This window comes from Hyphopichia burtonii, assembly GCF_001661395.1.
Source record: "Hyphopichia burtonii NRRL Y-1933 unplaced genomic scaffold HYPBUscaffold_1, whole genome shotgun sequence".
Lineage (NCBI taxonomy): Eukaryota > Fungi > Ascomycota > Pichiomycetes > Serinales > Debaryomycetaceae > Hyphopichia > Hyphopichia burtonii.
In genome coordinates, this window is record NW_017963728.1 from 1,555,400 (window position 1) to 1,575,890 (window position 20,491).

General features: G+C 36.7%; 11 protein-coding genes across 11 annotated transcripts; 5 read left to right on the top strand and 6 right to left on the bottom strand.

Moving 5' to 3' along the window:
• Positions 1 to 681: 681 nt before the first annotated feature.
• Positions 682 to 1,779, top strand: HPD1 (Hpd1p; the record flags this gene model as incomplete). Its single annotated transcript, XM_020218163.1, has 1 exon — positions 682 to 1,779. One exon carries the CDS (start codon positions 682 to 684, stop codon positions 1,777 to 1,779), a length of 1,098 nt encoding a protein of 365 aa, XP_020079062.1.
• Positions 1,780 to 1,804: 25 nt separating this feature from the next.
• HYPBUDRAFT_132716 (uncharacterized protein) lies at positions 1,805 to 4,823 on the bottom strand (the record flags this gene model as incomplete). Its single annotated transcript, XM_020219490.1, has 2 exons — positions 1,805 to 4,207; positions 4,262 to 4,823. 2 exons carry the CDS (start codon positions 4,821 to 4,823, stop codon positions 1,830 to 1,832), a joined length of 2,940 nt encoding a protein of 979 aa, XP_020079063.1. The 3' UTR covers positions 1,805 to 1,829.
• Positions 4,824 to 5,499: 676 nt separating this feature from the next.
• HYPBUDRAFT_99186 (uncharacterized protein) lies at positions 5,500 to 6,057 on the top strand (the record flags this gene model as incomplete). The annotated part of the gene is made up of 1 exon (XM_020224028.1): positions 5,500 to 6,057. A coding segment is annotated over one exon (558 nt), but the record flags the coding sequence as incomplete, so codon positions are not given.
• Positions 6,058 to 6,208: 151 nt separating this feature from the next.
• Positions 6,209 to 7,417, bottom strand: HYPBUDRAFT_101189 (AAR2 splicing factor family protein; the record flags this gene model as incomplete). Its single annotated transcript, XM_020218105.1, has 1 exon — positions 6,209 to 7,417. One exon carries the CDS (start codon positions 7,415 to 7,417, stop codon positions 6,209 to 6,211), a length of 1,209 nt encoding a protein of 402 aa, XP_020079065.1.
• A 110-nt stretch (positions 7,418 to 7,527) lies between these two features.
• On the bottom strand, positions 7,528 to 10,063 carry HYPBUDRAFT_132725 (uncharacterized protein; the record flags this gene model as incomplete). The annotated part of the gene is made up of 1 exon (XM_020219491.1): positions 7,528 to 10,063. One exon carries the CDS (start codon positions 10,061 to 10,063, stop codon positions 7,547 to 7,549), a length of 2,517 nt encoding a protein of 838 aa, XP_020079066.1. The 3' UTR covers positions 7,528 to 7,546.
• Positions 10,064 to 10,250: 187 nt separating this feature from the next.
• On the top strand, positions 10,251 to 11,400 carry GLE2 (RNA export factor). Its single transcript, XM_020220534.1, has one exon. The coding sequence runs from the start codon at positions 10,267 to 10,269 to the stop codon at positions 11,359 to 11,361; it is 1,095 nt and encodes a 364-aa protein (XP_020079067.1). The 5' UTR covers positions 10,251 to 10,266; the 3' UTR covers positions 11,362 to 11,400.
• Positions 11,401 to 11,493: 93 nt separating this feature from the next.
• On the top strand, positions 11,494 to 12,140 carry HYPBUDRAFT_151517 (uncharacterized protein). The gene has a single exon (XM_020220535.1). The coding sequence runs from the start codon at positions 11,607 to 11,609 to the stop codon at positions 12,003 to 12,005; it is 399 nt and encodes a 132-aa protein (XP_020079068.1). The 5' UTR covers positions 11,494 to 11,606; the 3' UTR covers positions 12,006 to 12,140.
• Positions 12,141 to 12,634: 494 nt separating this feature from the next.
• On the top strand, positions 12,635 to 15,566 carry FLO8 (Flo8p). The gene has a single exon (XM_020220536.1). It carries the CDS (start codon positions 12,765 to 12,767, stop codon positions 15,480 to 15,482), a length of 2,718 nt encoding a protein of 905 aa, XP_020079069.1. The 5' UTR covers positions 12,635 to 12,764; the 3' UTR covers positions 15,483 to 15,566.
• A 218-nt stretch (positions 15,567 to 15,784) lies between these two features.
• HYPBUDRAFT_146384 (dolichyl-P-Man:Man(5)GlcNAc(2)-PP-dolichol alpha-1,3-mannosyltransferase) lies at positions 15,785 to 17,215 on the bottom strand (the record flags this gene model as incomplete). The annotated part of the gene is made up of 1 exon (XM_020219962.1): positions 15,785 to 17,215. The coding sequence occupies one exon, from the start codon at positions 17,213 to 17,215 to the stop codon at positions 15,785 to 15,787; it is 1,431 nt and encodes a 476-aa protein (XP_020079070.1).
• A 101-nt stretch (positions 17,216 to 17,316) lies between these two features.
• Positions 17,317 to 19,208, bottom strand: NOP8 (Nop8p). The gene has a single exon (XM_020220537.1). The coding sequence runs from the start codon at positions 19,190 to 19,192 to the stop codon at positions 17,363 to 17,365; it is 1,830 nt and encodes a 609-aa protein (XP_020079071.1). The 5' UTR covers positions 19,193 to 19,208; the 3' UTR covers positions 17,317 to 17,362.
• A 210-nt stretch (positions 19,209 to 19,418) lies between these two features.
• Positions 19,419 to 20,272, bottom strand: PEX11 (Pex11p). The gene has a single exon (XM_020220538.1). The coding sequence runs from the start codon at positions 20,130 to 20,132 to the stop codon at positions 19,647 to 19,649; it is 486 nt and encodes a 161-aa protein (XP_020079072.1). The 5' UTR covers positions 20,133 to 20,272; the 3' UTR covers positions 19,419 to 19,646.
• Positions 20,273 to 20,491: the final 219 nt, after the last annotated feature.

Consider the following 20,491-nt stretch of genomic DNA (forward strand, 5'->3'; position numbering starts at 1 on the left):
TTTTTTTTTTCCCAAATTCCGTTGTCTCAAACTCCATGAAACATTGACATATTTTAAACATTTGACGTGAAAACGAAGACTACTGGACCCCAAGAGGTCGAAAGCTGCTCTTAACCTTGGTCGAGCGTGCTATGTATTCGCCGCACACTTCCGTCTGCCATTGGCAAGGCTGCAAAGTTGCATGGAGTACGAAAAGCTGCAATTGAAGCAACAGATAGTCTCAGGGGAAAAATAACGAGAAACACCGCTATTTAAACAACTTATGAAAGGAAATCGGGTGAAGTATCGAAATACCCATGGAAAACCTTGTTCTGGAGCGGGAGCAAAAAATCACAGTATAAAAAAACTGGGGTATTCAGTTATCCGACCGGATCCATTTCAGAAACGAGGAACGCGAGTATAAGCACTGGTGCTACCATTGGAGGCACTTGTAGGCGTATAGGGACTAACTCTAATGGCTAAGGTTAGGAGTTTGACTAGTAAGTCCTATTGACCGAGAAAGCAGCAGTTTTTTTGGCAGTTTTACGGCTGGTGGGATTCGGAGTCGGATTCTCCAGGGCCTATACCGGAGCTGGGAATATGGAATATGGAGTAGCTTGTGAAAAGTGGAGACTGGAATCTATTCTTTATAAGAGGACGATAGTTTCTCGAGAAAGGGATCGAGATGGATAGACAGCCAAAATGTTATTCAGCAATATTAGAGGCATATCCAAGACCGGTTGTAAGTATTTCTCAACAAGTTCAGTAAGTAATACTAATTATGGGTTTATTGGGTTAGGCCAAATGGGTCAGCATATGGCAAGACATATATATAATAAGTTACAACCGGATGATAAGCTTTATGTTTATGATACGGTTGCAGAATCAACTTCTAATTTTGTTGACGAAGTCACCAAAATCACTCCTGCCAATAAGGACTTGTTGGTTCCACTTCATTCAATTGGGGAATTTGTTACTAATGTTGATTCGCAATTAGAATATATTGTTACGATGGTACCTGAAGGTAAGCATGTTAAATCAGTTATTGAAGAGTTAGTCAGTAATTATAAAAATCATTCTGATTTGACTAGTACCAACACTACTTTTTTGGATAGTTCCACCATTGATATTCCAACTTCTGTTGAAGTTCATAAGTATGTGAAGGAACAGATTAATCATTTTGATTTCATCGATACTCCCGTTTCTGGTGGGGTTGCTGGTGCCCGTAAAGGTACTTTGTCATTTATGTTATCGAGACAATCTCATGATGATATTGATTCTTCCTTATTATCATTATTACAAAAAATGGGTACTAATATCTTCCCTTGTGGCCTGGATCATGGAACTGGGTTAGCAGCTAAACTCTCAAATAATTATCTTTTGGCAGTCACTAATTTAGCGGTTGCCGATTCATTCCAATTGGCTAAATCTTTTAATCTTAATTTAGCTAATTATGCCAAATTGGTTAGCGTATCTACTGGTAAATCTTGGGCCTCCGTTGATAATTGTCCAATACCTTCGCTGTATCCACAAAATAATTTGCCTTGTGATATTGGATACAAGGGTGGATTTGTCACTAAATTAACTAAAAAAGATTTGGTTTTAGCTACCGAAAGTGCTAAATTAAATGATAGATATTTGTTTTTAGGTGATATTAGTAGAAAATGGTACGAAAGTGCTTGTGAGAGAGAAGATATTGCCAATCGTGATTTATCAGTTTTGTATGAATGGTTAGGTGATTTGGAACAACAAAACAAAAGTTTAGTCGATAAAAAAACTCATAAAAATGTAAAAGTCTAATAATATATATATTTATCGTATATTTAAGTAAGAATTGAAAAAAAAAAGTTTTATTCTATAGTGTACCCATAATTAAGTCCTGGGACCTGGTTATTACTGTTATTTTGATGATGATCTTTAGAATCATTTTTCCTTCTCAAGCCTGTGGATTCATCGATTGTTATTTCACTTTCAAAAGATGTACTACTTCGACTTGATGGCTGCGTACCACTGTTTGTTTCTCCATTTGAGGCCAGCTCGTTCATTTCACTATTTTCATGTGCCATATCTTCTTCAATAATTTTTGGTTTCATTGAATCAGAACTTATGGTATCTTCCTCAACCGAATCGTTGTAATGTCTCTTAATCCTTGGATTTCTTAATTTACTTAGTTTCCCATTAACCCCATGAACATCATCAGTCAAATCATTACTCATCAAGTCCATTTTCCTTGTGGACCAATCGTTAATGTTACTGGGTCGCCTGGTAGAATCTTGTAATAAAGAGTGAATCGAATCATTCCTTCCTCTTTCATTCAATGATGGTGCAGAAAAGGATACATTAATACTTGATGCCGACAGACTCAATAATGGCATCGTCTGTTCAACTGGCATATTTTCTAGGTTCTCAGATGAACCTAATGATGATATAGATGACCTGCGGGATGCGTGATTTGATCCTTTATTGGATGAGTTACGTCTGGATCGATTGATCAATAAATGCAATGGTTGCGGAGACAGGGGAGCTTGGATTGGAGCATCACCAAAATCAACGAGATCCTCACCGTCCTCATCATCCACCAGCGGTCTTTTCAGAGTCTTATGTGAACTCTTACTCGATCCTGAAGCTGAAGTTTGATTGGCAATATTATTTTTTGTAGCTTCTTCCAACTGTTGCTCTAGTCTCTCCTTAATTGGAGTTTCTTGAGGAGTTGGAGGTATAACATTGACGGGAGTAGGCGGAATAACATTTAACTCGGCCCTTGGCGGTGTTGTTATAGCATCATCATTTATTCTTAATGGTGACATACTTAATGAGTGATCTTCTTCTTCATATGCCGGAGGTGGGATTACATCGTCGATCGTAGGAGGTGCATTGTCGGCATTGAATGGGGGAGGGTTGTATGAAGGTTGCCTTAAAATATGTATAGGTCTTTGAATTGGAGAATTGATTGGGGAGCTGAAAGTACTTGGATGTGGGAACGCTTGGGGCGAATGCATTTGACTGTTCAAAGCACTATCCTCACTTGGCTTGTATAAATTAGCACCTAGATGCATATCGGGATCTCTTTCAATTGGCTCATCGTTATTTCGAACGCTGTTGATATGATGGAATTCTAATGGTGTTGAAGGTCTAATTGGTGATTCCATTATATGATCTAATGAATTCTCCTGTGTTCCACTATTGTTATTTAAAGCAGAAGCCAATATATTATTTGTGTTGATTGGAACAACTCCCGGTGACAAAGGAGGAGAACTTGGTGTATATTTTGGTAAGAATTGTTCTTCATCTCGTTGATGAGTATCATAGGCAGGTAAAAGAGTGTTACCATGGGCAGCATATTCTGAAAGGACATGAATTGGTGAATCGATCAGGATTTCATAATGCTTACGTTTGCCTTCATTTTCTGGATCAAGTTTTGATATTCTAAGACAAATTTTTATCCAATGATGAGCTTGAATATTTTCAAATGAAGTATCTGGATGGATGTTATGGCAATGTTTATCACTAAGTGTTTTTGGGACAAATAATTGAAATTCCAATTCTCTTGGTAAGATATCGTCTTCTTCATCTGGAGGAGCTTCTTCATTTAACCCACCTGATTCTGATAAAAGAGATCTACCCTTTTTAGCCTTATGTTCTAAAAGTAAATATTTTTTGGGAGGTTCCATCCTGTGAACTTTTTTATTTTGACAGTAATATTCCAAGTTTTCAGTTAGGTAAACTCGAATTCTATGTAATGCAACTTTACCCCATAACGGTACGAACCTAAAGGCTAAAGGAAGATAAGAGTCTAATATGACAGACTTACCACCAACTACAATATCATAACGTAGTTGATCTTCCCAATCTCTTGTTATAACAATTGGTTCGTGTTCTTCAGTATTAGACTCGGAGGGTGTTCTTATAATATCAATTGGTAATCTAGCAGTTAAATTCAGTTTAAAAGTTCCAATTCTACTTATGTTTGCTTCCAAGTGATAAGAGACAGAACCAAAGGTAACGTCAGTAGTTTCAGCAATGGAAGGATGAATTGCATGTTCGAAATTATATATATAATCTCCAGCAGGGAAATGGCCAGGTTTCAGGGAGTCATTGTCTGGATTCGTTATTGAACTAGTTAGATCATTTGGCACATCATTTGAGTGAACGGATGGTGAAGCTGCCCTTTTCATAAAGTTGGTAGCTGGAGATAAATTCCTTGTGAAAAAATTGCCGACACCCATACCTCCATTGGAATTATTTAGACTTATATTGTCATTATTCATGGCCGTTGATATACTAGTGTGGGATTGGGAAGTTGAAAGGGGAGCTGGAGAGTGCGATCTTGTTATAGTGTCAGACAAACTCAAATGGCTAACATCTTGATCATTGGTATGAGAATTCAAAGGTTTGAAAAAATCTGCTCCGCAATTTGGTAAAGGGCTTTCAACCTGATAAAAGGGCCAAGTATGACTCAAGATATCATTAATCTCTGCGTACGTGTTTTTCTTTGGGGGTATCCCTTCGGGCCAATCAGTTCTTTGTTGGCCTTTAAAATTTAACGTAATCGATTTGATTTTACTTGGTTTCAAAACTTTCAAATAAAGACATCCTCTTAGCAAAACTGGGGGTCTTTCGGCATACTCATATGCTTCAAATCCTTGAACAAACAAATTCTTTTCCGTCGGGATGATATACACCTGGATAGACGACGTTTGAGCCAGAGGTTTATCAGGAAGTTGAGGAAGAAGCAGCGGATGCTCTTCACTGACCCCATTGGCGGCTGCAACAGAATTGGATATAGCAGGCGATAAAGTCAACTGCAGCACCGGAAACAAGGGTGAGTTGGGTCCCTGCAGCATGACAAAGTTGACTGTTTGAATCTATGATCAAAAGAAACTCTAGATACCTATACTAGGATAGTAAATGATGAATGAATTAAAGGAATAGGCGGTTAAATTATTCAAAAAAAAAGGTTTAAAAAGAAATGAAATGGAAAAAAAAGACCCACACCCACAAAAGCGCATTCTTTGGTGGAGTGAATTACGGCAACGAGATAAGAGCCGTTTGCTCACTAGAATTCTAAATGTACCCCATATAAAGGATTCAACTTGACATCATTGATTGAGAATCGAGATACCCTGCTTTGGTGATAAGAACATACTTCCTTATTAGCATGGGATACAAAGCACTGGGCAGATCGAGGAATTCACGATGAAGATAAGGCATCGTGGAAAACACCCAATCACCAGGCCGTTTTGGTATACACACACCGGTATAGATCTAGGAAGAAAAATTTTCATTTAGAGGGTCTTTAAACTAAACTGAATTTTGCAGTAAAACCAGGGTTTTTGAAGGTGAGTGAGTTTACCAAGGCAAGGAGACATGAATAGGCTAGCTGGTTGCCGGGTGGTGTGTCGGTTCACTGCTCAATCGCATCGTATGTCTTTACTGACGTTGAAAAACCTTAGACCATTGCAGATTTGCAACTATTCAAATCAAGCAGTACCATTATCGATAAAAGAATCTGAGGTGGATCCTAACAGTTTCAGAGGCGTTTTTACCAAGCATGGGTGGTTTCTTGTTCCACGTTCCCATTATAACCCTCGATGGATAATTGATAAGATTGAAAAACGTCTTGATGAGAAATACGAACCAAATGCAAATACCTACGAGTTACAGAATAAAGTAGATGAGTTGATTGGGGCTATTAGTAAGAAGGATGTTCCAAAACGTGTCAAGCAAACCAAACAAGAAAAAGAGGCCATAGAAAGTGACTCTCTTTACGTCAAACAATTGAAAGATGAAGGTGAGCAAGAACTTGATATAGAGGATATAACCAAGGTTAGAACGATTCGTCGCCGTAATACCAATGGAAACCCTACGTATACGCATGCTTGGAACTACTACTACACTTTGAATAACTCAAAATACCCACATTTGCCTCCTAAAGAAGTCAGACGGAAGGTTGGTGCCGATTGGAGTGAATTACCCCAATCGAGTAGACGTCAATGGCTAGATGACTACATTGCTCTTATAGAGAGCGGATTTGACATTCACCGAGGTAAAATTATTTCCAGAGAGAAAAAATTAGAATACCTGGTCCTAATGAAAGCTCAAAAGGACTTGAGGTATGCTAAAAAGATGAAAGCTCAAGCCGATAAAAAATAATTTTGTATATACATATATAATGATTAATGAATGCTAGTTTAAAAAACTTATTTTTTTTTTGTTTGGTTGGTACAAATCAATACACAATTGCCGGGGCATCTTCATCATTGTCGTCATGGTTTTCTATGTCGTAAACTTCGTAACCGTCTTTCATTGGCGGAGACGTTAACTGATTCAAATCTATTCCAAATTGAGTTTTATGGGTAATCTTTATATCGGTCCACTTTTGCAAAATCATACCTGATAATTTCATCTTACCACAGCAGCCTTTATTATTCCATAGCTCATTGGTGAATATATTACTTGATAAATTTTCCATTATCGCTATGTATGATTTGAAATCAATTATACTAGTATCTGGGATTCCGTTTTCACCAATGAGGTAAGTTGGAGGAAGAATTTGGCACTGCTTCAATAAAACTGTTATAAAGTTATTAGTAAAATTATGATGAAGTACCATGAAATTTCGACACATCAGGACTAATTTGAGTAAATTACACCATTGTAAACCAGAACTAAAATTACCCAATAATATGAAATTTAGAAAACTCAATTGTAATTCACCCAAAAACATTTCGGTATCATTACCGTATAACTCCTCAAAGTACCACGTCTTATCTAGATAATCCTTGGTAGTTTGCTCAACGTCATGGGTATTACTCTTTTTTTTGAACTGTATTATAGTATATTTGAATTCTTTATTTGTTTGATCTTCAAAAGCTTGATTCTTTTTCTCTTTTAATACATCTAGCAAGATCATGTTTTCTTCTCGTGATGGCATCATTGTGTTTATGATCCCCAGTATTCCCATTTGATTGTTATTTGGTAAAAACTCTTCAATTATTTCGTAATCAACATTGCTTATCAAGTTGTTCTTCCAATTAGAACTTTCTGGATATTCAATCATCATTTTATACTTGTCCCCGATTTCATTAATATACTTGGTATTATTCAATTGTTCCTCCTCTTCGTCACTTAGTAGTTTAAGTAAAGCCATTGATTCTTGAGAATCATCCCACTTCATGACAAATACATCTTCATTTCTGCACTCAAACCAGAATCCATACCTCAAACTCAGTGATATTATATCGTTTGAATCTCCTTCAGGGCTTGGTGAACCACTAGGTATCGAATAATGCAAAAAATGAATCCCTGATGGGATCGTTTTAATTCCTTTCAAAACTTGATTCAAATTAAAAAACTGCGTATCTATACCCATAAGCCAGTGGCTCACATCCTTAGGCAAATTAGATAATAGAATTGTAGTATTTGGTGGACGACTCATACTTGACGATTGAACTATTAGAAGAGCTGGATATATTCAAACTTTGCAAAAAAAAAAAATGAAACGAAACTACTCGCATTCTACAAAAAGGTGCAAATTTTAAATCAAAAGTCATTCAGTATATTACATTTACGTTAATAATTCTATGCTAACACGGTCTCTTCGCCTATGGACCAACCGGTCATCTTCCAAAGCACTTTCCAAATCGAATTCTCTAACTTCTTGCTCGTATAAATTGTAATCAGTTAAAGATTCGAATTTCGAATCGATTAATCTTGATAAGATAAATCTATCAACGAATCCACACATGTAATCCTTGTAAGATGCATCACCATTCATAATTATAAGATAATTTAAACTTAATTTTTCAAACATTTCAAGTACCAAAAGTAATGGCATGTCATCGTTTACAAGTAAATAAGAGACTTCTGTTTGAAGATCAACTCTTACTAAAGACTCATCGGGAATTTCTAATTCAAATTGAGCTTGTTGTGAGCAAAGATTGTTTGATAAATCAGCTAGTTGAAAACTAACAATTTTACTGGAATCTTTTACTTTTGTAATTTTGTCAAGTAATTCCAGTCTAGATACATAACCCAAACTGATAGGGTTGGAATAACTTACAATCAAGGGGTAACCTTCGTGATTATTGCTACTGATGAATTTTTGATAGTTTTCAATCGTTTTGGGGCCATCATCAGGGAATAATTCAATACATTGGATACTAGATGCTGGAACCATAGCTTCTTTCACTGGGATATCAGGTAATTTCAATTTAACACTTGGAATCAAATTAGTGAAATCACATAAACCATTACCTTTACCATCATTCAAACCAACGTTTCTTGGGTTGATATGATCGTTTGAATCTTTTGTATTAAGATTAGAAATTAACCAAGAATCATAAATATTTTCATTACACAACCAATCATTTACGAATTTCAGTACCATGACGGAACACATAATAGGAAGGACATAAGTAACTGCACCGGTTATTTCGAAAATAATCACGACAACACACATGGTTAATTTCGTTAAACCAGACATAAACGCAGCAGCACCAACTACTGCATAGGAAGACGGAGAAACAAGACATGATTTTTCAGTGCAGGTAGATAAATAATCAAAGTCGAATAAGTTTTGAAATATCTGAGATAAGATACCAAGCAATCGACCAACGGTAGCACCAATTACTAACGAAGGCATTAAGACCCCACCAGGGATTGGAAGACCAAAAGAATAAGCTGATACCAAAAAGCCTTGTACCATAATATATAATAATTTCAAGAGGGTGATGGGGGTTGATGATTTACACATAAAAGTGGCCGAGTTTGAATCAAGATTTGAATCCTCTGGAGGACAATCGGTGAATAGCATTTTGAGATAAGCAGCCAAGGGTAGTTTTTTCATTGAAACAGGGAAACTCAGAAGGGTATTAATTAAAACTAATAATACAATTTCAATAAAAGGACCATAACCTTCAGCTAAGTGAAATATTGAACATAATTTTTTATGAAGAGCTGATTTGAATTTGACCGAAGAGACCTTCTTGTAGAACATAGTATAGAAAAAGCCAAAATAACCACCCAAGATCCCCAAAAGTAGGAACGGGATGATCTCCATGAATAACCAACTAAAATTTCCGAAATTGACCTGAAATAAATCCCCTTCGTTGAAGTTTTCACCTTCGGTAAAGATTTTGAAACCGGTTAAGATGACTGATGCAATAGTGGCACTAACGAAAGAGTTCCACATTATTTTTGTTGGGAAGAAATAGCTGGGTAAAGCTTCCAAGACGAAAAGGACACCACCAATGGGAGAATTAAATGCTACTGATATCCCCGTGGCCACTGCAGCACTTAATAGTTCTCGTCTTAAACCTTCGTGTTTTCTTCTAGGATCATCTAATCTATAGACCAAGCTATAAACGATATTCAATAAACAGCAAGAAACATGAACCAAAGGACCCTCTTTACCTAACCATAAACCAGAGCTCACCACAAAGCATAAACCAATAACTTTATAGAATAAGGTTTTTTTACCCAAGTAGTTTGGCAAGTCATAATTCAACCCCGAGATGATGGCCTTAACTTCTGGAATCCCCGATTGTCTGATTCTTGGTTCTTTACTAACTGTTATATAAACAGCAATAAGACACCAAATAATACTTAAAAATGCATAAATTGGGAAATCAACGAGTGCAGAAGTCCATTTATTATCAAAATTGAAGAAAATCTCCGACCAATCACTCCATTCATCCTTAGGACAAGTAGAATAAGGATTAAGTAAAGACCATTTATCTCTTTTACTAAAGCACAAACCTTTTCTCAAATCATTTAACCAAACCGAAACCAAATCAATAAGAGTGGTAATGTACCCCACCAATAAAGAAGACGCCACAAGGGTAAACCATTTCAACGACGTAAGCGAGGGCCAATACTTTGGCTGGGACTCTTTGGCCCAATCGATATAAGTCCCATTTTCGTAGTTTTTCTTATTTTGAATGGGAGGTAAGGTTCTGGTGGTGACCGTGGAAGCAACCGTGCTTGCCCTCGACAACAAATTGGACGTATTATAGGACAACACCGGGATGTCCCCGTCTAGTAGAGAAACGTCCACCTGTCCTTGGGGATTATAAGCAGCCATTTCATGAATTGTAGGAACCAAAGCACACTAGTAGCAGTTAACAAAAGTATTTATAGAGATAAAAAGTGTCACCATGTGCAGGTTAGTAGATTTGAGTCAAAAAAAACATCGCAGAAAGAAAGAAAGGGAAGAAAAAAAAAAAAACATAAAGAAAGAATTATAAAGAAAGGATATAAAGAAAGGAAGAAACCCATACGAACACCATGTCATTTTTAGGCAATCGAACCAATACGCCGGGGCCAGGACCTAGCACGGGCCAGGAATTGGTGAACGACATAACCATCAACAACCCACCGGAAGACTCTATATCCGATTTATCGTTTTCGCCAGTCAAGGATTTATTGGCGGTGGCTAGTTGGGATAAAAAAGTTCGAATTTACGAGATTGATTCGAATACCGGGAATAACCAGGGATTGGCATTATACGAGCACGAGGGGCCGGTGTTATCATCGAGATGGTCAATTGATGGGACCAAAGTGATTAGTGGAGGGGCTGATAAACAAGTCAAGATATTTGATTTGGCCCTGCAACAACAACAACAAATTGGGATTCACGATGCGCCAGTTAAGTCGGTGAGATACGTTGAATGCGGACCAACCAACACCCAGGTTGTTGTTAGTGGATCGTGGGATAAAACATTGAGATATTGGGATATGAGAAGTCCGCAACCAATAAGTACAGTAGCATTACCAGAACGAGTTTATTGTATGGATGCATCGCAGAAATTGTTAGTTGTTGGGTGTGCTGAAAGACATATAGCCATAATTGATTTGAATAACCCGCAGCAAATATTTAAAACCTCCATGTCACCGTTAAAATGGCAAACCAGAACAATTGCATGTTATCCCCAAGGGAACGGGTTTGCCATTGGCTCGATCGAAAGTAGATGTGCCATCCAGTATATCGACGAAGCCGAGCAAAGCAAGCTGGGATTTTCCTTCAAATGTCACCGGAAACAAATCAATGGTACTACAGGCTTGAGAAGTTCAACCAACGGAGAATACAACATTTATTCGGTTAATCATATTTCGTTTCATCCAGTATACGGTACCTTCAGTACTGCTGGTAGTGACGGGACTTTCTGTTTCTGGGATAAAGATGCAAGACAACGTCTTAAAAACTTTCCTTCGGTTAATTGTACTATCCCCGTTACCGGATTCAATAATAATGGTAGTATATTTGCATATGCCATGAGTTACGATTGGTCTCAAGGACACCAAAGTAACCGCCCAGACTATCCAAACCAAATCAAGCTACACGCCACTAAAGACGAAGAAATTAAACAGAAAAAAAAATAATTGTATAGTAATAAAGTAGTTGATGTAATGAGTAGTGAGTTTAGTAGTTGATGTAATGAGTAGTGAGTTTAGTAGTTGCGCGAAATTTGATCTCGTCGAAAAATGAAAAATTAACTACCAGGGGTATAATGTCGAGTCTACATCGAGTCTACATCGAGTCTCGTCGAGTCCACATCGAGTCTACATCGAGTCCACACCGAGTCCACACCGAGTCCACACCGAGCACTACTTGTGTTGTTGTCAACATGGCCGTTCCCACTCGTCGTATCAAACCAGAACCCTTTTCACAGCAGTTGGACATGATTGAAAAACATCTAATCGAACTACAAACCCAACCATTGAAAAATTATACTAAAAATCACATCCCAAGACGCCAAAGTCAAGTTTCAAAAAACAGAACCTCCAAATACGTCCCCATACAAAACCCCCAAGTGGCCCAGTCGTCCTTCGATCCCTTCCTGTCCCTCAACCAACTTGATTTAACCGGGGGAATCCTAAATGACCTCGATCAAGACCTCACCATCACCAACCCCAACCCCACCCGGCCCAACCTCTCAACCCCCGGCTGGTCAAACGGAATCAATCAGAACATCTGGGGCACTAACACTCAATCTAGATTCAGTGATGCCACCGTTTGGGGTTAATATCTTTATTTCGTCTCGTAATCTCGGATTACTTTTTCTTCATTCTACTTACTTTGGGTGGTGTCGGGCTCTCTCTTGTGTGTAATAGTGTATCGTTACTAGTTTACTTGTTAATATATTCAACGTATAGCTCCATTTTGCAATCGTTTGCTTACATAATGGATGATGTAATCACGGGGGAGGTCTCGTGTACTGCACACACTTTTTCATCCCATGGAAATTAATAACCTGCCAAACCATAAGGCGGCCCCAACTTGTCCAGCGATACATGAGTGACAGCTAGATCTGGGATTAAGCCTTCTATTTAACGTTATCTGGTATACTACAAAGCACTTACCTTTAAGTATCAAAATTAACTAACAAAACAAAAAAAAGAAAAAGACCGGCAAAAGAAAGAGGGAAGGAAATACTCACTGACAAAAAAACTTAGACACAAATTTTACAAAATCAAATTAAGCGGTAAAAACAAGTCTTTATCATTAGGATTGAAGATATCAATCAGAAGCATTGTCACTTTTACACTATACCAACCGATTGGAGTCCACGACATTGTTACTTGTTTTGACAAATTCTGATTAACCCTGGGTTGAAGGCTTATTTTATCTTTTCTCTTCCTTTTTCTCTTTTTTTTTTTTTTTTTTTTGTTCTTTTTTGATTCTTCTCTTCACCTTAGTCTATTGGGGACAAGAAAGCGTCAACCATTTCAAGATATATCATTAGATGAGTCATCTATTGCACAATAAACGAACTCCAGACTCAATGAATAATACTTCGGGGTCAGCCGCCAATGGGACTCATTCCAACAAACAAGCTGCTAAACTTATCGGTAAACAACCGCTTGATTCATCCAGTAGTATTTCTGATAGTCAGGCAATCAATTCCAAACAGTTGCTTAATGCTTACGTTTATGATTTTTTAATCAAGAGTAAATTGCCGCAAACGGCAAAGATATTTGTTAATGAAGCAGAAATTCCTTCAATACCTTCTCATCTTTCTCCAAATAATAGTGGGGGTGGTGGTTCGAATTCAAATAGCCCTCATTCCACTAGAAACTCTCCTCAAGTTAATAACATCTCAAATCCTTCTACTCCCAATCCCAATCTTCCCAAAGACCATAATTTACCCAATTTATCGGTTGCAATCGATGCTCCTCAAGGGTTCTTATTTGAATGGTGGGAAATTTTTTGGGATGTTTTCCAAGCCAAAAATAATCATTCCAATAAATTACCTCTGTCAACTAGCGCAAGCTCCAATGCTTTGGAGTATTACCAATTACAATTAATGAAACAAAGACAACATCAAGATTTATCCGGTATGAATGTCCAACCAAATATCTTGGGTATACCCCCCAGTTTCCAACGTAATCAATTAAATCTTCCTAATTTCCCTTTACAAAATCAACAGAAACTTCAACAAGTGCCTCCTTCTTTTCCCGCCGGCCAACCTCCTCATCCTCAACCCCCTCAACAACAACCATTACTTCAACCACAACAATCCTTTCAACAAAATATAATCCAAAATCCAAACGCCACTGCTCCCAACTCAAATCCTCCCTCTGCTCAAAGAACTCCCAACCCTAGCTTTCCTAATAATCCGGAAAATGGTGCCATCCACACTCCAAGTATCCCAAATCAACAACAACCTCCTCACCAACAACCTCCTCACCAACAACAATCAAATACTGGACCTGCTGGGCCTGCTGGGCCTGCCGGTCCTACTGGTCCTAATTCTGGTCCTAATACTGGCCCCAATGCTGGTCCTACTGGCTCCACGGGCCCTGTTGGTCCTGCTGGTCCGGTGGGGCCTAACGCCAATGGTGCCAATGCCGGACCTAATGCAAATGGTCCTTTCCCGCAATTTAATCAGCAAACATTCGCTTCTCAACAACAACAACAGCAGTTCATGATGCAAATGCTCATGAAACAACAACAATTACCAATGGATCCAAATAACCCCCAATCAATTCCTCAGGGCCAAATGAATCCAAACTTGAACTTAAATTTACAACAACAATTTTTCTTACAACAACAACAAAGAGCTCAGCAGGGTCAACAAGGTCAACAAAATCAACAAGGTCAACAACAAAATCAACAAGGTCAACAACCCCATAACAGAATTCAACAACACGCTCAAACTCAAATGCATAATTTACGTCAACAAGCCGCCGCACAATATGCTCAACAACAATTTGATGGTAATGACAGAATGAATCAACCTCCTTTACAACAACAACCCCAACAGCAAAATCGTCAGCAAGGATTACAAACCCCTCTTCAACAACAACAACAACCAAGACCAAACGTGCCCAATGGTACCCCATTATACCGTAATGCACCAACGCCAAATGGTAGCCAAACTCCTTTCTCTCAACCTCAACCTCAACCAATGGCAACTCAGCAACAACAAAGGGGTAAAATGGGAAGTGTAAGTGGTAGTAGAAAACCAAGTAAAACTCAACCATCTCCAAGTATAACAAATGCTAGTATACCAGGTCCACCAGTGTCAACTACAAATGGTAACGCTCCACCAGGAAGAAATTTGAATGCTTTGCAAGATTATCAAATGCAATTAATGTTACTCGAAAAACAAAATAAAAAACGTTTGGATATTGCAAGACGCGATAGTGGGAGTGATGTTAATATTCAACAACCTCAACCTCCTCAACCTCCTCTTCCTCCTCAAGTTCAACAACAACAACAACAACCTTCAGGTAGTGCTCAAACAACCCCAGCAATGCCATCTAAACCATCTCCTGCTCCATCTCCTATCATAAGTAATAAATCATCTCCAGGAGGTAGGAAAAAGAAGGAAACTGCTTCTAAAAGAGGTCGTAAGCCAAGTAACGCAAGTACCACTAATAATCAAACTCCCATTTCAAATCCAAGTCAGTCAAGCATTTCTGGTAATTCAATGCTAAAGAAAGAAAATAATACTCCTTTAACTCCTGCACTGGAAAATGATAATAATGGTAATTTGGCTGCTAAAAGAAAAAGAAAAAATAATACTGGTAAAGATTCTCCTAAAAAACAAGCAATTGCTAAAACTCCTTCCAATTTCGTAGCCCCACCTCCAACTAATAATACTCCTATCGACAATAATAAATCTAAGAAAAAGAAGACTGGTAAAGAAACTCCAAAATTGAAAAATGAAGAAGACCCTACTTTAAGTGCTGGCTCAACAGATCATGGAATTAATTTACCTAGCTCTTCGGAAAATAGTAATATGCCACCACCTTCTTCTGCTCTCAATTTTCAAACTACTGTTAGTCAAAATGATCAAATGTTCCCCGATATTTTAGGTTCTGGTGCTCCAAGTGACACTCAGGTATTTTTCGGAGCAGGAGGTAATTCAAATGGTAGTTTAGACGATATGGACTTTGATTTTAATTCATTCTTAGAAAGTACAGGCGAATCCAAAAAGGATGGAATTGGTGCTTTCAATTGGGGTAGCGTTGATGCTATCGAAGGTGGTGAATAAACTCTTTAAGATCAACTTTTTTTCCTCATTCAAAACAAAATTCTATTGCATTCATATGATTTGATTTTTATCTTAATTTTTAACAAATGTATTATATTCATAATTTAATATTTTTTTTTTTATTTCTAAGTTTGTTTTTAGTTAATGCTTTCTTTCGTTTAACTTTTTTTTTTCAATTATATATTCCATTTCTGTCTTATAGTGCTTTCATTAATATGCAAAAGGTTCAGATTTTTTTTTAATTATTTGTCATATATTAAACTAAATCGTATATAAGTATATAGCAAAGAAACTTTATAAGACTATTGTTCTTTCTTTTCTTGTAAAGTATTAGATTCCCCTGTCCAATATTTCAAATTATACCAAACACCCAAAAGTACTAAACTTAAGATAGAAATCAAGCATGCAGAACTGGATTCTGTTGAAGGAAAAACATTCCAGCACCATTCATGCGCTACGAAAATGAAAATTCCGCCAAAAGCATTGACTCCTGTTGCAAAAATTAAAAAGGGTAAGTTCCAACAATACCAAGAGAGGAATTGGTAATGTAAAGACCTCGAAAATAATACACCTATTAAGTTTGAGGTTGCAAATATTAATAAAACGAGTTTTGGACCCTGGTTATAATCTATCAACTTATTAGAAGTACTAATGGTATCACTAAATGGTTTGCAAAGAGCATCTTTGACTAGGTTTGTAATCGATTTCCCAGTAATCTTTGGCGATAAATACCTCGTGAATACAAATATTAACAAAACGGAAAAGTGTAAGAACAACAAGATTCTGGCAAAATTATCATTCAAAAATATATCTTCCGAAACAAATCTCCAGTTAACAGTCCATTTATATAAGAATTTTCTTTTAAAGTTGAATGCCTGGTTAATATAAGTCCATCTTAAATATTTGGCTTCTTCGTCGTTGAATAAAGGAAGTAAGTATTTCCATCCTATCATTACTTGAACAAATGGTATGACCAAAAGAACACCTAATAATTTTAACATATTCTCACCAACCAAAAAATAAGCTATTATAATGAAACCAGGTAAGTATAACAAAGCATTCATCTTAACACTCAATCCGAGACTGTATAAATCGGCTGCAACTAAAGTGAAAAGAAAACTTACTTTAGAACCACCAGTCTTATACCAATAGGAAGCTTGCTGCAATAACACAACAACACCAATCATACTGATGGTGGTGAAAACATCATTGAATAACCTCAAAACATAAATTGAATATAGCCTTTTACTCAAAAGTAACAAATAGATTGGCCAGGGTTTACAATTGGGCACCATAGTATAAGCGACACAACATAATAAAACACTGAAAGTAAATAAATAGCCAAATATAGTTTGACCTGTTTTTATATTGCTGCCTTCCTCAGTAATCCAATGAAGCCATTGATATACCTGAATGAAACCTGCTGGGTATACTGCTGGCCCCGTATCACCTTTAATCAAACTATAATCTAATTCTCCATCATTTGCAACCTCTATTTGCTGCATATAAGTACTGAAATCAATTTCCGTATAAGGAACTTTTGAAATGATAAATTTAGTTGCAATTGAGGCCAAAGTAATAACTATTGGTACAATAACTCGATTTGTTTCCGGGCTTTCAACTAAGGCGATAATACCATGATAAACATCCAAAGAAAGGTTTTTCAAGGTGAAGGGAGGCAACTCAGGCTCACTTGAAGGCTGGCGATCATCGTGTTTGACCTCCTGGGACATTTTTGCTTCTTTATCAACTGATAGCTACACGGTGATAATAAATCATCGAGTGAAAAAAAAATTGAAAAATCGTTACACCTCGCGTATTTCCATTGTAAAAATGACTGCTAAAAATTAATTACTATACAAAATATGCTATTAAGAGAATTATAAAATTGCTTTGGTGTGCTTCTTTTTGAAAATTCTATTGACGTCTCTTTTACGTCTTCTGCATTCTCTCATCAACTCACCTCTTTTGCTCCAGAACCACTTTTCATAAGCAGATTCTTCGTCATCTTGTGCCAAATTTTCATCTTCACCAGGTAATTTAACCATTTCATTGACATTACCAATTCTATTCAACTGGGATTGGGTTTGTAAGAAAGGAGAATCAAAGTGAGGCCAAAATAAGCCGTTTTTCTTTGCATTTTTCATGGACATTAACTCATTGGTCTGTTGTTCTTTTTGTTTTTCCTTAATCTGTTCTAATAACTTTGACTGTTCTTCTTCATTTAAAATATTGTTGGACTCATCGATATCATCGTCATCAAGCGATAACTTGAAACCAGTTGCCTCGGGCTTCTCTTGTTGGCCAGGATTGAATAAAGATCTTAAAGTTTCGGTATTATTGACATTTTCCGGTTGATTACCAAAAGGCGGAATAAATTCATCTTTTGAATTGTCTTGTTCTGGTTTCAGGACAACTTCAAATCCATGGTCTTCATTATATTTATTGTTGATAGCTTCTGTGGTGTATTGCTGTCCTAAATTATCTAAATCTAAGTCATTTCCTTCATCTTCTTCATCAAAATAAACCTCATCTTTAGGTCTTTCGTGACGTTCTTTATATGCCTGGATTTGGTTATAATCGAATGATGCATCTGAATCACTCTCTTCGTTCAACAAATCCCCTTCCATTTCGTAATCGTATGTTTTCACTGTTCTTCTACCTTTACTATCATAGGAGATGTCTTTTGAGTCGATACCATTATCTTCCTCTATGTCCAAAGGTTTATCAAAATCGTATTTATTGAAAAGAGATGCCAAGATAGAGTTATTTTTCATTCTCTCCTGTTTCAAAGTTTCATCTTCTTCATCGGGGTCTTTTGGATCACTGGATTTGACTTCTGAGTCAAAAGATGAAAGTTTATTCTTGTTGACTCTCTCAATAACATGATCATCACCACTTTTCCAAACTCCATTTTGAAATTTATAAGTCAAATCTTTAGAAGTTTTATTCTTCTCCAACCCCCATAGTTTGGTTTTATAACATTTAAGTGTTTTCAATTCTCCATTAATATTTATACGAAGAGTCTGTTGTTTTTTCAAAAAATAAATATTAGGTCTGGGTGTAATTCTATAGCGACCTTTAATCACTTCACTTCCACCAGAGGAGTTGGAATATTGATTGGTACTTATTTTCGAAGATGATGTTAATGAACCGTAAGAGTCCAAGCCTTTCAAGCTCGATGATGGTGCTTTATTCTTAGTATTAGCTTCGTTATTATTGTAAACATGGCAAGACTTGGCGAACCCATAACCTGAATTATTTGGACCGATGTAAGTAGAATGAACCAAACCACCAGTGAGTTTATTTTGAGATAACAAAGTTCTCGATTCTAAGATTCTTTCTTCCCTGGCCCTTGCAATTCTATCTCTATTGACTCTTTCCATTTTTTTAGAATCTGGTCTTTTTGAATCAGCCAACCAATTTTCTTTGAAATTTGGTTTGGATAATGATATCGTTAACTTTTTCCCCATGAATAATATCCCATTCAAAGAGGCCTTCAATTTTTCGAAATCTTTATCTGTTTGCTTTATGTTTATGAAACCAAAGTAAAAATCATTTACTGGTTTTGTATGAAGCTCTAAAGTTGACTCTAAACTACCAAACTTCTCGAGTCTTTTAGTGAACAGCTCCACATTCTCTGCTAGCTTTGGGGAGATATTCCCAATATGAATTCTCTTAACCGTAGCTTCTTGCTCCTCCGACATCATGTGTTGCTTGCAAGGTGCTTGAACTTGAAAGTTTATTTACCTGAAGTTTTCGAGATGAGCTTATTTTGCACTCAGGTAAAAAAAGTGAAGAAAAAAAAAAAATCGCTGTCGCAGGACATAAACCAAACCAACCAAAGCACCGCTGGCATGACAGACATTAATAGATCGATTGAATCTACTTGGAGGAGGTTGTATGAGTCTCATGGAGGTGGACACAAGGCGTCTGCAAGTGATGGGCCAGGGCCCGTTCTAGAAATTGAAATTCCAGAGATGCTCGAGAAAGTAACCAAAGACAATCAACAACTCCAACAAGAGTTAAAACAAGTGATTATGAAATCATTCTGGGAGGGTTATTATGCTGGGAATAATAACCAAACTACGAAATATGAATAAAAGCAAATAAATAAACTGTATATAATATATATAACTAACAAGAAAAACAAGATAGAACAGGTTAAACTTTGGTGGCTTTCCATAAATCTTTCAAACCCATGATAGAGGTAATAGTACCAGCTAAACCAACATCACCTTCGGTGAAATGCAAGTAATTCAAAGAATTCAAAGCAATGAACATATCTAACAAGTCCCAAATGAATTTTCTTTTAGCAGAGTAAATCTTTGAATTTATAGCATCAACATCAGTTTTTTCATCAGCTTGTTCTAATTTAGCATTATTGATCTTATAAGTTCTGACTGAATTAATAACACCAGCAATTAAACCAAGTAACCAGAATCTTGAAGCCCAGGTTGGAACAGTGGTAAATTTCTTGGAATCCACGATACCCATCATTTTAAACCAGGTAATCGAATCAAGTGATAAGTACCCGAAGTATCCAAGATTTCTAATAACAGTAGTGTACAGTAACACTGGATCCATCAATTTGTTGTCGTATGCTTGAGAAGCAGCTTGAAGATGATTCAATGGTTTTAAAAATCTCATTCCTTTTCTAATAAAGGTAACATGGTTTTTCAAATCTTTAAATAAAGTAATCAACTGTTTTGAAAATCCTTGTCTTTGTAAATAATATGATAAGAATCTTGATAAATAAGCAACTAATCTAAAACATTTCTCTCTCTTTGGAGTAGAATCTAAAAATGTAATTAACTTGGTTAATGTTGGATGATAAACAAGGGTATCTGCAACCATATTGGACTTCTTATCTATTTCAATTTAGCTCACTACTCTCAATTGATAACTATCAATGTTGTTAAAAGGAAAAGATTTATCTTTGTATTTTCAATTTTCATGGGAATCAAGTAGTTTTAAATACCGATACTGTCATGAGAATTTTGGTGGAT